The 16,049-nt window shown below is 57.8% G+C and overlaps 1 protein-coding gene across 7 annotated transcripts in view; it reads right to left on the bottom strand.

Moving 5' to 3' along the window:
- Window positions 1–1,480: 1,480 nt before the first annotated feature.
- Window positions 1,481–16,049, bottom strand: part of LOC112613925 (coronin-7) — a 64,617-nt gene continuing 50,048 nt past the window's right edge. For 4 of the 7 annotated variants that reach the window (XM_025369812.1, XM_025369813.1, XM_025369817.1 and 1 more), the window contains 18 exons: window positions 12,314–12,368; window positions 11,824–11,881; window positions 11,596–11,741; window positions 11,418–11,510; window positions 11,094–11,231; window positions 9,734–9,860; window positions 9,110–9,285; window positions 8,487–8,595; window positions 8,288–8,374; window positions 8,069–8,211; window positions 7,701–7,805; window positions 7,536–7,621; window positions 6,691–6,832; window positions 6,507–6,596; window positions 5,576–5,692; window positions 5,177–5,312; window positions 4,045–4,136; window positions 1,481–2,308 (listed from right to left, as the gene is read on the bottom strand). In XM_025369812.1, coding sequence (XP_025225597.1) covers window positions 2,048–2,308; window positions 4,045–4,136; window positions 5,177–5,312; window positions 5,576–5,692; window positions 6,507–6,596; window positions 6,691–6,832; window positions 7,536–7,621; window positions 7,701–7,805; window positions 8,069–8,211; window positions 8,288–8,374; window positions 8,487–8,595; window positions 9,110–9,285; window positions 9,734–9,860; window positions 11,094–11,231; window positions 11,418–11,510; window positions 11,596–11,741; window positions 11,824–11,881; window positions 12,314–12,368 — 2,161 coding nt within the window. In that variant the 3' untranslated portion in view covers window positions 1,481–2,047. The remainder of the gene's footprint in view (window positions 2,309–4,044; window positions 4,137–5,176; window positions 5,313–5,575; window positions 5,693–6,506; window positions 6,597–6,690; window positions 6,833–7,535; window positions 7,622–7,700; window positions 7,806–8,068; window positions 8,212–8,287; window positions 8,375–8,486; window positions 8,596–9,109; window positions 9,286–9,733; window positions 9,861–11,093; window positions 11,232–11,417; window positions 11,511–11,595; window positions 11,742–11,823; window positions 11,882–12,313; window positions 12,369–16,049) is intronic. The other 3 variants (XM_025369815.1, XM_025369816.1, XM_025369818.1) reach the window with 1 other exon arrangement.

Here is a 16,049-nt window from a genome sequence, read left to right as displayed (position 1 = left end):
GTGAGCTACCACGCCCAGTCAAAAAAAATTTTTTTTTTTTTTTCGAGACAGAGTCTCACCCTGTCGCCCAGGCTGCAGGACAGTAGCATGATCATGGCTCACTGCAGTCTTGACTTTCCAGCCTTGAGTGATACTCTCACCTCAGCTGAGTAGCTGGGACCACAGGCATGTGCCACCATGCCTCCCGGGTTCAAGCGATTATCTTGCCTGAGCCTCCTGAGTAGCTGGGACTACAGGTGCCCGCCACGATGTCCAGCTAATTTTTTGTATTTTTCGTAGAGATGGGGTTTCACCGTCTTAGCCAGGATGGTCTTGATCTCCTGACCTCGTGATCCGCCCGCCTCGGCCTCCCAAAGTGCTGGGATTACAGGTGTGAGCCACTGTGCCCGACTAATATTTGTATTCTTTGTAGAGACAAGGGTCCCCCTATGTTGCCCAGTCTGACCTCAAACTCCTGGGTTCAAGCAATCCTCCCACCTTGGCCTCCCTTTATGTTTATTGTTGAGAATCTGTTTCCTTCCACTGGAGTGGGAGTTCCTGTTGGGCAAGACTTTTCTCTCTCCTCTGCTCTTAGATGTCAAGTGCCTAGAAGGGCATCTGGCACACAGCATTCGGCAAATGGTGGGATGGAAGTTGGGCCGCCTGGACCCCTGCTCTGCACCACTGCCCTTCTTCCTCTTCCTCCCGCCCTCCACATTCCTCTCTCTGTGCCCACATTGTACTTCCTCGCCTCGGAAGTGGCTCTCTCCCTGGCTGGCTCCTCATCAGCCTTCAGGTCTTGGCTCTTAGCTGAAAGTCACCTTCTTGGACCCTGAATTCCCTGCCTCGCTGCATCCCAGCTGCTTCCTGTCCTACAGGTTTTTTTGTTTGTTTGTTTTTTGAGACTGAGTCTTGCTCTGTCGCCCAGGCTGGAGTGCAATGGCGGGATCTCGACTCACTGCAACCTCTGACTCCTGGATTCAAGCAATTCTCCTGCTTTAGCTTCCTAAGTAGCTGGGATTACAGGTGCTTACTATGCCTGGCTACTTTTCGTATTTTTAGTAGAGACTGGGTTTTACCATGTGGGCCAGGCTGGTCTTGAACTCCTGGCCTCAAATGATCCCTCCACCTTGGCCTCCCAAAGTGCTGGTGTTATAGGCATGAGCCACCATGCCCAGCCAGTTTCTCTTCTTTACTGCTGTCTTCACACTCTATCTGCTCGCGTGCAGACAGTCCGGCTCCCCTGCATAAGGTGGCTGTAAGAGGCTGAAGCTCCTTGCAAGGCCTTATCTCGCCTGTCCTTTACAGCATCCCGCCATCCAGAGCACTGCCAGGAACCTGAATGGTGAGCGAATGACTCCCAGCAATGCGCAGCTGATTGGGCCTTGGTACCAGAGTGAGGCTGAGATAAAGGGAAGCCCAGGGCCAGATCCCTGCCACCCACATTCCTGTCCCCTTTCCTTTCCAGCCAGCCCAGAGACCACAGCAGCACAACAGGTGACCGGCTTAAAAAAGTTTAATTGCTGAGAACATCCAGGGCAGGTGCGGGCCAGTCCCTGCAGGGCTCACACCCCCTTATTGGACCATCAGCTCTGCGATGCCCCCCTTCTCCTGGCTACAAACCTGGGAAGCAGGGCAGCTGGTCCCAGGGCCCTGAGACTGGTGCTGCTCCAGAAGGCCTGGTGGGGGGCCAGCCCCCAAGGCGCTTGACCAGAACTGAGACAGCAGGCAAGATGGGGCAGTGTGGGGTGACCAAAGATCCTGGATGAGGCCAACCCAGGCTGGGACCAGCCCAGGTCAGCAGTGAGACCAGGGGAGACAGGGTGCCCAGGGCCTGCCTGGGGACATGCTACTGACCTCCCGCCACCCTGCACCCCTGGCTACATGCTAGTGGGCAGCTGATGAGCAGCAGCTGACCCCAGAGACAGCAGAGGTGAGAACAGTCCCTGGAAGCTGCCAGAGGCCCAGAGGCTGTGGAAGTGCCCAAGGGAAGCCAGGAGCGCAGGGGTGACATGTGCCGGGGCCAGAGAGGTATCTTCCAGCTTGAGGATGAGCTGTGAGGTGTGCACTAGGAGGTGGCAGCGTAGGTGGGGTGGAGGTGACGGGGGCGCAGGCTAGTCCTGGGGTGAAACACCAAGAGGTGGGAGGGAGTCAGGAGGGCCTGGGAAGGGAGGAGGCATGCACTGTGGCGTGTGCGAGGGACTGTGCTGCCTGCCGGGAAGTGAGGCCACTCGCCACTCACCCACTCGTCCTCGTCCACGCCTTCAAAGGAGTCCTGGGGGAGCGGGTCTTCCCGGTTCCCCAGTTTTGCCACCATGGCATTCAGCAGCTGAGAGAGAGGACAGCAGAAGGGTAGGGAAGGGAATAGGACTTGCTACTCCCACTCCAAGAACAACCCTGACAATGCTATGAAAAGGGCTTTTTTTTTTTTTTTTTTTTTTTCAGACAGAGTCTCGCTCTGTCACACAGGCCGGAGTGCAGTGGCTGAATCTCGGCTCACTGTAAGCTCCGCCTCCCGGGTTCACACCATTCTCCTGCCTCAGCCTCCCGAGTAGCTGGGACTACAGGTGCCCGCCACCTCGCCTGGCTAATTTTCTGTATTTTTAGTAGAGATGGGGTTTCACCGTGTTAGCCAGGATGGTCTCGATCTCCTGACCTCATGATCCGCCCGCCTCAGCCTCCCAAAGTGCTGGGATTATAGGCGTGAGTCACCGTGCCCAGCCTTTTTTTTTTGAGAGACAAGGTCTTGCTCTGTCACCCAGGCTGGAGTACAGTGCTGTAATCATGGCTCGCTGCAGCCTTGACTTTCTGGGTGCAACCGATTTTCCTGCCTCAGTCTCCCAAGTAGCTGGGACTACAAGTGTGTAACACCATACCTGGTTAATTTTTATGTATTTTTTTTTGAGACAGAGTTTCGTTCTTGTTGCCTAGGCTGGAGTGCAATGGCGCAATGTTGGCTCACCACAACCTCCGCCTCCTGGGTTCAAGTGAGTCTCCTGCCTTAGCCTCCCGAGTAGCTGGGATTACAGGCACGCACCACCATGCCCGGCTAATTTTGTGTTTTTAGTAGAGACGGGGTTTCACCATGTTGGTCAGTCTGGTGTCAAACTCCTGACCTCAGGTGATCCGCCCGCCTCAGCCTCCCAAAGTGCTGGGATTACAGCCTGGCCACACCTGGTTAATTTTTAAAAATTTTTTGTAGACATGGGGTTTCACTGGTCTCAGGCTGGGTCTCAAACTCCATCGCTTAGATCCTCTTGCTTTGGCCTCCCAAAGTGCTGGGATTACAGGTGTGAGCCACCATGACTGGCCAAAAGAGCCATTTCATTTTTATTTTTATTTATTTTTTGAGATGGAGTCTTGCTCTGTCACCCAGGCTGGAGTACAATGGTGCGATTTCAGCTCACTGCACTCTCCGCCTCCCAGGTTCAAGTGATTCTCCTGCCTCAGCCTCCCGAGTAGCTGAGATCACAGGCGCCCGCCACCATGCCTGGCTAAATTTTTGGATTTTAGTACAGATGGGGTTTCACCATGTTGCCCAGGGGTGGTCTCAAACTCCTGAGCTCAAGCAATCCACCTGCCTTGGGCTCCCAAAGTGTTAGGATTACAGACGTAAACCACTGTGCCAGGCCTCAAAAGAGCCATTTTAATTACAGCCCTGACAAAATCGATGGGTTTCTACTGAAAAAGACACAAAGAAGAGATGGGGGGAGTCAGAGACTGACAGACTGTGGCACGTGGCACCAGATACAGGGGCTACCGTCTCTGCACGGGCCTCAAACGCTCAAAATGTACTCCAGGGTCCCAAAAGCACTTGGGCCCAGAACCTCCAGCTTGGGTTGGGTTTGGTCTGGCCAGGGCAAGGCTCCCACTGCCCTCCCCAACTTCCCATGCCCCATGGTCAGTGGCAGGGCTCTAGAAGGTCTCCCACCAGGCTCTGGTGTGAAGGGGATGTGATATGTGGCTGCCGTCCCAGTCTGGGTTGGGGATGGAGAACTAAGGGGCCGCGGTCAGGCACAGCCAGGACTCTGTCACCTCCGCACGGCTGCTCTCTCCCATGCCTACCTCCTCCTTCTTTTGCTGGTCTGACTTCTCTTCCAGGTACTGTGCCGAGGATGGGGCCCGACGAGCAGGGGCCTCTCGGGGGGCTTGGCTCACTGGGACAGGGCAAGGACAGGCATCAGAGAGTTGACTTGGTGAGGGCTCTTTGGTGCCAAGCCCTAGGGGATTTCTTTCTTTTTTTTTTTTTTTTGAGATGGAGTTTTGCTCTTGTCGCCCAGGCTGGAGTGCGATGGTGTGATCTCAGCTCACCGCAACCTCTGCCTCCTCTGGGTTCAAGCGATTCTCCTGCTTCCGCCTCTGGAGTAGCTGGGATTACAGGCGCCCACCACCACGCTTGACTAATTTTGTATTTTTAGTAGAGACGGGGTTTCACCAAGTTGGCCAGGCTGGTCTCAAACTCCTGACCTCAGGTGATCCACTCACCTCGGCCTCCCAAAGTGCTGGGATTACAGGCGTGAGCCACCGTGCCTGGCTGACCTAGGGGATTTTTTTTTTTTTTTTTTTTTTGAGATGGAGTCTCACTCTGTCGTCCAGGCTGCTGGAGTGCAGTGGCGCGATCTCGGCTCACTGAAAGCTCTGCCTCCCGGGTTCACGCCATTCTCCTGCTTCAGCCTCTCACGTAGCTGGGACTACAGGTGTCCGCCACCATGCCCCGCTAATTTTTTTTTTTAATTTTTTTTTTTTAATAGAGATGGGGTTTCACCGTGGTAGCTAGGATGGTCTCGATCTCCTGATCTCGTGATCCGCCCATCTCGGCCTCCCAAAGTACTGAGATTACAGGCGTGAGCCACCACGCCCGGCCTACCTAGGGGATTTCTAAGAGGATTTCTAAGAGGTACAGATCTAAGAGGTGGTGTTAACAGTCAATGCAGCCTCAGTGCATAAGCCCTGCCCTAAACACCAGAGTGTGTGCATGTGTGTGTGTGTGTGTTAGGGGTGGGGACCTGTGATGAATACACAGACCACGGGCCCTGCCCTCCAGGGGTGGCTCAGAGACTGATTGACACAGCCACTCCACCCTCCCAAGGGCCAGAGGAATTGGCGTGCCAACAGGAACAGAACTTCAACCTGGGCCTTCTATCCCTTTCTCCAACCCCCATCCTGCTTCCTACCCACACCCAGTCCCTCAGTGCACCTGGACTCATGTCAGGAGGCTGCAGGCTGAGAAGCCAGGGTTGCCCATTAGCGCCTTGCAGCCAGGCCTCAGCACTGAGCACCGGCTCCCAGCTCACAGCTGTGTCTGGGAACACGTCATCCTGGAAGAACTCTTTCTGCAGAGGGAGAAACGGGCTGTCCTCAGACACTGACCGGGGCCCAGGGCACACAAGCATCTGTTGGGGAAGGACAGGGCAAGACCTGGGACCCTCCCACCCATCTGGGGCTTCCATGAGTTTCAGCATCTCAGCAGAAGGGGGTAGGTGTCCCCAAAGAACGATGGGTGGGGAAGTTTGGAAGCAGGGCCGGACGGGACCCAAAATTCCCTCTAGGCAGCAAGAAGGCGGTGGGCATGGGAGTCCCAGGTCCCCACCCTCACCCGGACTCGGGGCAGCCGGAAGGCCACAGGCTCCAGGGAGGATTGGCGCAGCCGCAGGCACCGCATCAACTCCACTTCCCGCACATCGCACTCTGTCTTAGGCAGCAGGATGAAGCCCTGGGGGAGCAAGGGAGTCATAGCTGCCACTGGGACCTAGAGCTCATGGCTGGACACATAGTCTCCCCAGGGTGCCAGCACCCCTCACTTAGGACCACCATGCCTAGGGCCTGTCCCTGGACAGTAATGTGTTGATCATGTTGAACAACCTGCTCTCTGGAGGGAAAGCCCTGATTTGTGGTGTTTTCCTGTTTCCATAGCATACAAACTCCCACCATGGACAGCTTCTAGATGCCACCTCCACTCCCTGAATGTGGTGTTGGGAAGAGATGTACATAGCACATCATCCTGCATTTCCTCCATGCACTCCAACACAGAAACGTGTGACCTCAGCACAAATAACAGTAAAATTGGATAAATTAATTAGAAGTGATAAACTGAGTGTTTATTACTTTGGTTTTTAATATTCTTATTTTTAGGTTCATATTTTGGGTTCATATGGTTTAACCTTATCTACTGTAATTTTTTGTTTGTTTTGTAGAGATGGGGTCTTGCTGTGTTGCCCAGGCTAGTCTCGAACTCCCGGGCTCAAGCAATCCTCCTGCCTCAGCCTTCCAAAGTGTTGGGATTCCAGGACACCGTACCCAGCCTATGGTATACTTTTTAATAATGGTTGAGTATGACAACCGCTCTCAAACTTCCTAAATAATTCCAGCAGCAGCTCTTCTTGCCAGTCACTGGGCACAGCCCCAGGCCCAGCCCCAGCCCAGGACTCTGACCCCGACCCACAGACTCCTGTACTTGCCCACATGGCCACCAGGGGGCAGGGCAGCCCTGTGGTCCCATCGGGCACCAGGCGCCAGGGTGGCCTCACCTTGTGGGGGTCGGGCGACGTGAAGCTATTGCACTCCAGGAAGAAAGGGGACTCGGGGAGCAGCTCGTACAGGAACACACGGGTGTCACCCTGCAGGGAAGAAGGCAGACTGGGGACCCTCCAGCAACACCGGCCTTCCCCGTGCCGCCTCTCGCCTGCCACTCCACCCTGCAGCCCAGCTCACCTTGCCGGTCAGGAGCACCAGGCCAGTGTCTGGGTCGTAGCTGGGCAGCAGGGTTGAGGGAGCCACGTCCAGGCCCAGCACCGCCAAGGGTCCGCCAGCCAGGGCCTCAGCTTCATACAGGAGCAGCTGGCGCTCACTTTGGCTGCAAGGGGGTTTGGGGGCAGAAGCAGGTGTTTCAGAGCTGGAGGGGCCTGGGGCAGGGAGAAGGTGCCCATGTAGCCCCTGCTCTGTTCTAGGTTGCAGGTGAGGCCTAGTGTGACCCTCAGAAGCGCTGGCCTGGCCCGGCGCAGCCACACCCTAATCTGCCCCTCCGCCTCTGGGTCCCCCGTTGACTCTTTTCTCCCCAACTAATCGCTCACCCATCCATCTCCCCTTCAGTGCGTCACCACCCCTGCTTCCATCTCCCCCAGACCCCCTCATGCACCCCTGCATCTATCTCCCCCCAACCCCTCACCCACCCTTCCATCCATCTCCCCGCTAACCCCCAAACACCCTTCCATCCGTCTCCCCTATCCCCTCACCCTCCCCTGCATCCATCTCCCCTTACCCACAACTCATCCATCCATCTCTCCCCTACCCCCTCATTCATCCATCCATCCATCCACCCATCTGCCCACTCATCCATCCACCCATCTATGCCCACATTTATTCATCCACTCATCCATCCATTTGCCCACCTATCCATCCACCCATCTAACCCACTCATCCAATGATCTACCCATCCACCCAACCATCCCGTGAGGGGCAGGAATGGTTTCTGAAAGCCTGACAAATGTATGTGATTGTGGAGAAGGTGGACACAGGTGGCTGCTGGAGCCTGGGGATGGGGATCCCTGAGTCCTCACCTGTCAAAGCCAGACACCAGCAGACAGCGACCATCACACACCCAGACAATGCGGGCTCCGCGTCCTCCCTTGGGCCCTGGACCTTCCTGTTGAGGCACATCACGTGACACTCAGCCAGGACCCCTGAACCAGGTCTGAGGTCACTCCCCACCCCTGTGCACTCACCTGCAGGGGCTCAGGGCCACTCCGGGGCCTGTAGATCCGCACACGCCCATCCTTGCAGACAGTGGCCAGCTGCTGCCCATCAGGACTCCAGGCCAGGCTGAAGATCTGGGGGCAGGAAGGGACATGAGAGACACCCTTGCTTCACTGCTGGCCCCACCCCTCCTCACTGCTCCTGCCTCTCCTCACTGCTGGCCCCCTCTCTCCTCACTGCTGGCCCTGCCTCTCCTCACTGGGGCCCCCCTCTCCTCACTGCTGTGCCCCCCTTTTCCTCACTGCTGGCCCCACCCCTCTTCACTGCTGGCCCCGCCTCTCCTCACTGCTGGTCCTGCCTCTCCTCACTGCTGGCCCCATCTCTGCAGCCGTCCTACCTGGTCTTGGTGGCCTTGCAGCTTCAGCCGATCAACTCCAGCCTGAAGGTCCCAGATGCGAACAGTGAGGTCATAGGAGGACGAGGCTAGCACATCGGCTGCCAGCGGGTGGAAGCGCAGGGAGCAGATCTTCTCCGTGTGGCCTGGAGGAAGGCAGGGGTGATGGAGAGCCCTCGGGAGACACTGGTCACCCCAGCCCCATTCCTGAGCCTGCCTGACCTGTGAGCACAGTCTCCGGTGTGGTGAGCACCTCTTCCAGGCCCTGTGGGGGCACCCGCCACAGTCTGATCCTGGCATCCTCACCAGCTGCAGAGGACAGACAGGGGCTCATCATTGCTGGGCCCAAGACCTCTGGGCTCCCCAGCCCCCATCTGGGATCCAGGACCCGCCCTCAAGCCGAGGCATCCAGCCTCCTTACCCACAGCGAGGCGATGGGGGTCAAAGGGGTCCCAGGCCAGATCAGTCACAGCTGCCCCATTCTGCAGCGTGGGCAGTGCTGTGTCGGGCAGGCGGCCAGGCTTCCGTAGCTGTGGGAGGTGCCCCCACCCCAAGGCCCATCAGTGCCAGGCAGAAAAGCCAGTCCTGAGGGGCTGCGGGCAAGCAGCATGTCTGGGAGCCCACCCTCTGCAGCAGGGGCTCCCACCGCTGGGTGACCCAAGCTCTCTGCCCTGACCACCTTGTACTCTGAGCCCCAAGTGCCAACCACAAGGCCCCAGAGAGTGAGGGGCAGCAGCGTGAACTGGCGGGAAAAGCTCAGGCTTGGGGCTCAGGTGGCCTGGCTTCGGATCCCAGCTCCACCACTTACACAGCTGTGTGACCAGGGCAGGTCACTAAACCTCTCTGTGTCTCTTCTCCCTCATCTGTAAAATGGGGATAAAAGTGGCAGGCCCTGTGGCAGGTGGCTGGGAGGATCACAGGACCGGCAGATAGGGGACTGACACACGGTTTGTGCTCCCTGTGCCATGTGGGTAGCTAAGGCCCTCTGTGTCTTTACCACTGGCAGGGAACTGAGGGGCAGCCCTGGTGGGGTGGGGCCCTCACCTCAAGCACAGCCACCTGTCCCCCACTGCTGAGCAGGGGCACAGCCACACGCAGCTTGTTGGCGCAGAAGCCGTCACTCTCACCAGGTGTGGTGAGGTTGAGCCCCTTGAGGTTGGTGATGTGGCTGTCTCGGTGCAGGACGGTGCCCTGAGCATGGCGGAACTTGGAACTGGGGCCTGGCGGGTGGCAGGGACATGGAACCATGTGTGAGGATGCCGTCCCCCGCTGTCCTGCACTCTGAGTCCCGGCTGCCCACTCCCCTCACTCCAGGCAGGTGTGCAGCGTGGACCTAGGCCCAGGCCTCTGCTAATCCAGTGGATGCAACTTGCCCAGGAATAATGCCTGGAATGATACCCTATTCCATGGTGGCTCGGAGGAATCTTGGTGGAGCCCAGGGCTTCAGCTGCTCGGAAGCTGGTGGCCCCAGCCGCCCTCCTGTTTCACAGGTGAGACTCAGCTGCCACACCCCAGCCCCCAGGACAAATGACCCTGCCAGTGAGTCTGGCTGAGGGGGGTGCCCTGCATGAGGCCTGTGCTCAGTGGTAGGGTACAGAGGAGGATGACGGGGAGTGGGGCAGACAGGGCTCCCGTGGTAGGGGTGAGCTCCCCGTCCTGCCTCCTTACCCAGCAGGCTCTGCAGCGACCTCAGACTGGGGCTGGTCCCGATGCCACTGGTGCTGGAGAGTGAGGGCCCCAGGCTGGAGGGCGTGGAGGGCGAGGTCAGTGAACTGGGAGATGAAGAGAAGCCCTCCTGGGGAGGGGCATGGGGTCAGCCAGCCTGCTCCTGGGTGTGCTGGCCAAAGGGAGGGGGTGCCTGCCAGCTGACTCCAGGGTCACCACTCTGGGCCCCCTGTGGACGGGAGGAGCCCCCGCTGTGGGCATGGGACAGGAGCGGTGGGGGGCATGGGCATAAATGCAGACACACAGGGAAGCAGCTGAGCTTCAGACCGCGGGGACAGCAAGTGGCAGCTGTTGGCTCCCGGCTCTGCAGGAGGGTGTGCCCAGCGGGTTAGATCTGCCAGTATTTTAAGAGAAGCCAGAAATCTAGATCTATATGAAAATTCTTGCTTTTTAAGTGTTTGCCCAATTTAGAAAGCACTGTGAAGTTCCTTCTTTACACTCCATGTGTTTCTCTCTCTCTGTTACACTTGACAAAGAAGGTTGGGGCCGGGCTTGGTGGCTTAAGCCTGGAATCCCAGCAGTTTGGGAGGCCAAGGCAGACAGATCACGAAGTCAGGAGTTCAAGGCCAGCCTGATCAACATGGTGAAGCCCGACTCTACTAAAAAAGTATAAAAATTGGCTGGGCGCTGTGGCTCATGCCTGTAATCCCAGCACTTTGGAGGGACAAGGAGGGTGGAACACGAGGTTAGGTGTTCAAGACCAGCCTGGCCAACATGGTGAAAACCCGTCTCTATTAAAGATACAAATTAGCCAGGCATGGTGGTGCACGCCTGTAATCCCAGCTACTCCGGAGGCTGAGGCAGGAGAATCACTTGAACCTGGGAGGAGGAGGTTGCAGTGAGCCGATGTCGCACCATTGCACTCCAGCCTAGACGACAGGGTGAGACTCATCTCAAAAAACAAAAACAAAAACAAAAACAAAAACAAAACTTAGGCCAGGTGCAGTGGCTCACGCTTGTAATCCCGGCACTTTGGGAGGCCAAGGCGGGTGGATCACCTGAGGTCAGGAGTTCAAGACCAGCCTGACCAACATGGAGAAACTCCATCTCTACTAAAAATACAAAATTAGCCAGGCGTGGTGGCGGGCGCCTGTAATCCCAGCTACTCGGGTGGCTGAGGCAGGAGAATCACTTGAACCTGGGAGGCGGAGGTTGCAGTGAGCCGAGATCGCGCCATTGCACTCTAGCTTGGGTGACAGAGTGAGACTCTGTCTCAAAAAAAAAAAGGCCGTTGGGCCAGTGAACACTCAGGGCAGCCACTGCAGTGTCGCTCAGGGAGGATGGGGGCGACCCTGGTACTTACACTTGCGTCTACATCACCCACGGGTGTCTCCATCACTGCAGGCTGGGCTGTGTCAGGGAGGGGCTCCATAGAGGGCACCAGACGGGAAGTGAAGCTGGGGTGGGGCCGGCAGGCAGGGTTGAGGCTGACCTTCTGCACCTGCATGGAGGCCAGCAGTGGGGTGACAGGGGCATGGGCTGCCCGGTCAGGAGGGCCCCCATGGGAGGGTCGACTAGGTAGGGATGGTGGGCACCCAGCAGGCCAGACTGAGTTGGCACACAGCCACACAGGGGGCTTCCTGGAGCTTGGGGAGGCCAGGAGAGGTGAGCCAGGCTCTCGTCCTACCTGCTGGTTGTCCCCAGCCCACCAGCTGTGGGGGTCGGTGGCAGGCACACAGCCGGCAGTGTCCGGGAACAGGTCCTCGTGGAACTCCACAGACTGGCCGCAGACAAGCAGGCAGCCGGTGAGGCCCAGGCCCCCCGACTCCCCAGCCCCCGCAGACCCTCGCCCAGGTCCCCCTCACCTTGCGGGGCACGTGGTAGCCGATGGGCACGATGGCTGTGTCGCTCAGCTGCAGGACACGGAGTACCTCGCAGCTCATGACAGCTAGCGCCTGCCGGGGCACAAGGGCGGCCCCCCGCAGCACGCTCTCCAGGACACACCGGGTCACTGTTGAGGACACCACAGGGAACAGGCAGGATGGGTGGGGGAGTGGAGGGTAGGGGAGAGGGAGCGAGGAAGCAAGGCTTACCTGGGCTCAGCGCCGGCTGCTGCGGGACCACCTCGTAACAGTACAGCTGCCTCTCGCCCTGAAATGAGTCTGAACTGAGCCCCGTTTGCTGACTGTACCCCTGGGGAGGGCCCAGCGCTGGCACCAGCTCCTCCACAGGTCCCCAAGGACCTGAGCCACAGAATCACGGTGGCTGGAGATGGGGCTCCCCCACATGCTGGGCGCTGAGCTGAGCCCTAGGCTGACTCTACCTCACTTGCCCAGCCTTGTTGCACATGGAGTGAGCACCGGGGGTGTATGTCAGTATTTATGGAGTGCTGACTGTGTGCTGACACCACTCTATTCTCCGCCTTGTTCTCAGGAAGGCCAGTGCTCTAAGAGAGCTACAGTCACCTCGGCTGCACAGGGGAAGACACAGAGGCCCTGTTCTAGTTCCTCCTCTTTCTCGGGGAAGGCCAGGGGCTGGACTCCAGGGTGTGGATGTAGGTGGGAGCCCCAGCTTCTCACTCACCTTTCCTGCCAGGACCAGGAGCCCAGAGTCAGGGTCCAGCAGAGGCATGAGACACCTGGGGAAGAGAAGGCAGGATGGCGGGTCAGGGCAGTGGGAGGGCTGCCAGCTTCGTGACCCCATGTAGGAGCCCAGGACAGGCACCACAGCGACTGGGAGCCACTTGGCCATCCAGCCATGTTCAGCCTGGTCCCCAGGAACCCCCTCCTCTCCCTGAGCTTCCCACATGCCCAACACACGCCCACACCCCAGCTGCTCCTCCCCTGGCCCTCCACCTGCACACCTGCGTCACTCCAGGACTGGAGTGGGCACAGGGGAACTTGGGCCCGATCTCAGCCCCAGCTCTTCCTCCAAGAAGACCCCACATGCATTCTGTCCCCCTCCCACCTCCGACAGCCCAGACATCAGGCCAGTATTGCCAGGGAAGGTGGAGAGGTGATGCCAGAGGCAAGGAAACCCCCGTCCCCACTCGGCACTGCCTGTGGACGGGCAGCATCCAGGAGCAGTGCAGACAGCCCTGCAGTTCCGAATCTGCACTAAGGTTTGGGGCCCTCTACTCAGTTACCCCACGTTTCCTGGGCCTCAATGATATCTTGGAAGCTCAGAGACCCCTCCACGCTGAGTTAAAGTTCCTGTGTCCAAATCTGAGCCAGGTGCCCAGGAGAAGGGGCTCCTTCGGCCGCTGGGCTTCTCTGCCCACCCCAGGCCTGCCACCCTGGCTGATCCTGCCCGCAGGATGCCCCCAGGCCTTCTCTGGCCTCGAGGTGGGAGCAGGACGGGGTGGAGGCTGGGAATAGAGTGGGCAGGCTGGAAGCCCCCAGAGCCCCTGCCACTCTATGTCCAGCTCAGCCTTGGCCAACTGTCTGGCACTGGCTGGGGCTTTATGCCTCCCTCCCGGGGCCCTTCAGAGACCCCTGCACAGCCCCTCAGCCCTGTAAGAGCTGCTTCCCACTCGAGGGCCTTCTGAGGGGAGCGGGGGCCTGGAAGGACTCTGACAGATGCCTTCCTGTGTTTCTTGCTCCTGATCTTGGCTTTTTTTTTTTTTTTTTTTTTAGAAACAGGGTCTCCCTCTGTTACCCAGGCTGGAGTGCAGTGGCACAATCATTGCTCACTGCAGCCTCAACCTCCTGGGCTCAAGCAATGCTCCCACTCAGCCTCCAGAGTGGCTGGGACTATGGGTGTGCACCACCATGCCTGGCTATTTTTACCTCTATTTTTGTAGAAACAAGGTCTCACTATGTTCCCGAGGCTGGTCTCAAACTCCTGGCCTCAAGTGATCCTCCCAAAGTGCCAGGATTATAGGCATGAACCACTGCACTTGGTCTTGGTTTCTTGTTTCTGGGACCTGCAGGCCTGGACCCCCCAACCCAGACACTGACACCCTCAAACAGAACCCTGTCCCCACTGTGTTTCCAGGGTCAGAGGTCACCCAGCTGTGGCAGCTGCCTCTATCCCTCACCCCGGTGACAAAGGGCCCAGCCCCCTCCACTGTCCACCCATCCCCTCCTGCCAGCTGACCACTAAGCAGTGCCGCCCACCTCCCCTCCCCCACCTTCCAGAAGCCACAGAGTGGCTGGGAAGCTGGGTGGGGCCCTGGGTGTCTCCATGACTTCCTGGAGTGCCTTCGGCTGGTCACCTGTGAGTAACACAGGCCCCTAATTACTGAGGGCCCAGCAGGGTGAGCCGGGCTCAGCAATGCCCTTTGCAACCCGGCCTGATCACTGCTTGTGGTGGCGAAGGGCAGGGGACCAAGGTGGTGCATGGCCTGGAGTGCCCTCCAGACTGACACTGGCTCCACTGGGGCAGAAGCAAGTCCCTCCAGCAGCTTTGACAGGGCTTTCACTCATTCATTCGTTCACAGTCATTCACTCCTTTGATGAGCCAGTCTATGCCTGGTCCTCGGCTCGACCTGCATGTAGGTATGCCCAGAGATGAGTGTAACAGACTCTGCCTCTGTCCTCAAGGTGCTCACAGCCTAGCACAAGAGGCAGACAGACACAATCCCATAGACAAACACGTGAGGGGAAGGTTCACCGAGGACACACAGTGACAGAACAGGGGGACTGGGCCTCAGCAGCCGGGGAGAGGGTGTTCCCTGCGATCCCAAGATCATGCAGAAATCAAACACCTCACAGGAAGAGAGTTTCAGAGAGAACACAGCCTGTGCAAAGGTCCTGTGGCATGTGGGTTCATGGCCTGTTTAAGGAACAAGATGGACAATGTGCCTGGCAGCCTGGAGAGTGTGGGTGAGGGTTGAGGCTCAGGATGGGCAGGTGGAGGCTAGATGGGAAGGGGCCTGGTGCATGTAGGGAGGGGGAGTTCTGCCTCCAGTGGACGAGCAATGAAAAGGTAACAGTGCATTTCAAGCAAAAGAGGCTAGGCCGGGCACAGTGGCTCATGTCTGTGATTCCAGCACTTTGGGAGGCTGAGGTGGGAGGATTACTTGAGCCTAGTAGGTCAACACTGTGACCAGCCTGGGCACCATCATGAGACCGTGGCTTTTCAAAAAAATTAAAAATTAAAAAATTAGCCAAGTATGCTGGCTCACACCTATAATCCCAGCACTTTGGGAGGCCGAGGCAAGTGGGTCACTGGAGGTCAGGAGTTTGAGACCAGCTGGGCCACATGATGAAACCTTGGCTCTACTAAAAATACAAAAGTTGGCCAGGTGTGGTAGTGTGCATCTGTAATCCCAGCTACTTGGGAGGCTCAGGCAGGAGAACCGCTTGAACCTGGGAGGTGGAGTTTTCAGTGAGCCGAGATGGCACCACTGCATTCTAGCCTGAGTGACAGAGTGAGACTCCATCTCAAAAAACAAAATTAAATGTTAGCCTGGTGTGGTAGTGCACACCTGTGGTCCCAGCTGCTAGGGAGGCTGAGGCAGGAGGGTCACTTGAGCCCAGGAGTTTGAGGCTGCAGTGAGTCAAGATCACATTACTGGCCGGGCATGGTGGCTCACACCTGTAATCCCAGCACTTTGGGAGGCCGAGGCGGGTGGATCACTTTAGGTCAGGAGTTTGAGACCAGCCTAGCCAACACGGTGAAAACTCATCTCTACTAAAAATCCAAAAATGAGCTGAGCATGGTGGCATGCACCTGTAATCCTAGCTACTCAGGAGGCTGGCGCAGGAGAATCACTTGAACCCAGGAGGCAGAGGTTGCAGTGAGCGGAGATTGCACCACTGCACTCCAGCCTCGGCCGCAGAGTGAGATTGCATCTCAAAAAAAAAAAAAAAAAAAAATCGCATCACCCTGCTCCAGCTTGGGCAACACAGGAAAACCTTGTCTCAAAAAATAAAAATAGAAAGAGGATAGGACAAGACTGGCACTGAGCAGGGATCACATTGGCTGCTGGGGGCACAGGCTGGGAAGAGTGGAAACAAGTCCCAGGACAGAAGCTGAGGGCAAGTAGGCTGGGCAGGTCTCCTGTGGCCCCTCTGCTGCCCTTATGAGAAGGCGGAAACAGGCCAGGGACCACCTCATGGCATCAGAGGCTCACCTGTGTGCTGAGCCAACCGCCTGAGGAGGTCTAGTGCTCAGCCTCCCTCACCCCCATTCCATCGTCCCAGCCAGCCAGTCACTGACTCAGGAGCTGGGACTGAGGGGGCAGGAAGTCAGGGAGGGCAGGGCTGGCTCCTCTGACAGGTCAGGCCAGTCTTCCTTGCCTCAGGCAGAGCCATCTGGACAACTCTGCCAGGCGGGGGCATCCTGTCTGCCATAGCACGGGCCAAGAAATGGG

Source organism: Theropithecus gelada, chromosome 20, assembly GCF_003255815.1.
Source record: "Theropithecus gelada isolate Dixy chromosome 20, Tgel_1.0, whole genome shotgun sequence".
In the NCBI taxonomy this organism is placed as follows: Eukaryota; Metazoa; Chordata; class Mammalia; order Primates; family Cercopithecidae; genus Theropithecus; species Theropithecus gelada.
Note: the sequence above shows the minus strand (reverse complement) of the source record. Positions and strands in the feature narration are given on the sequence as shown.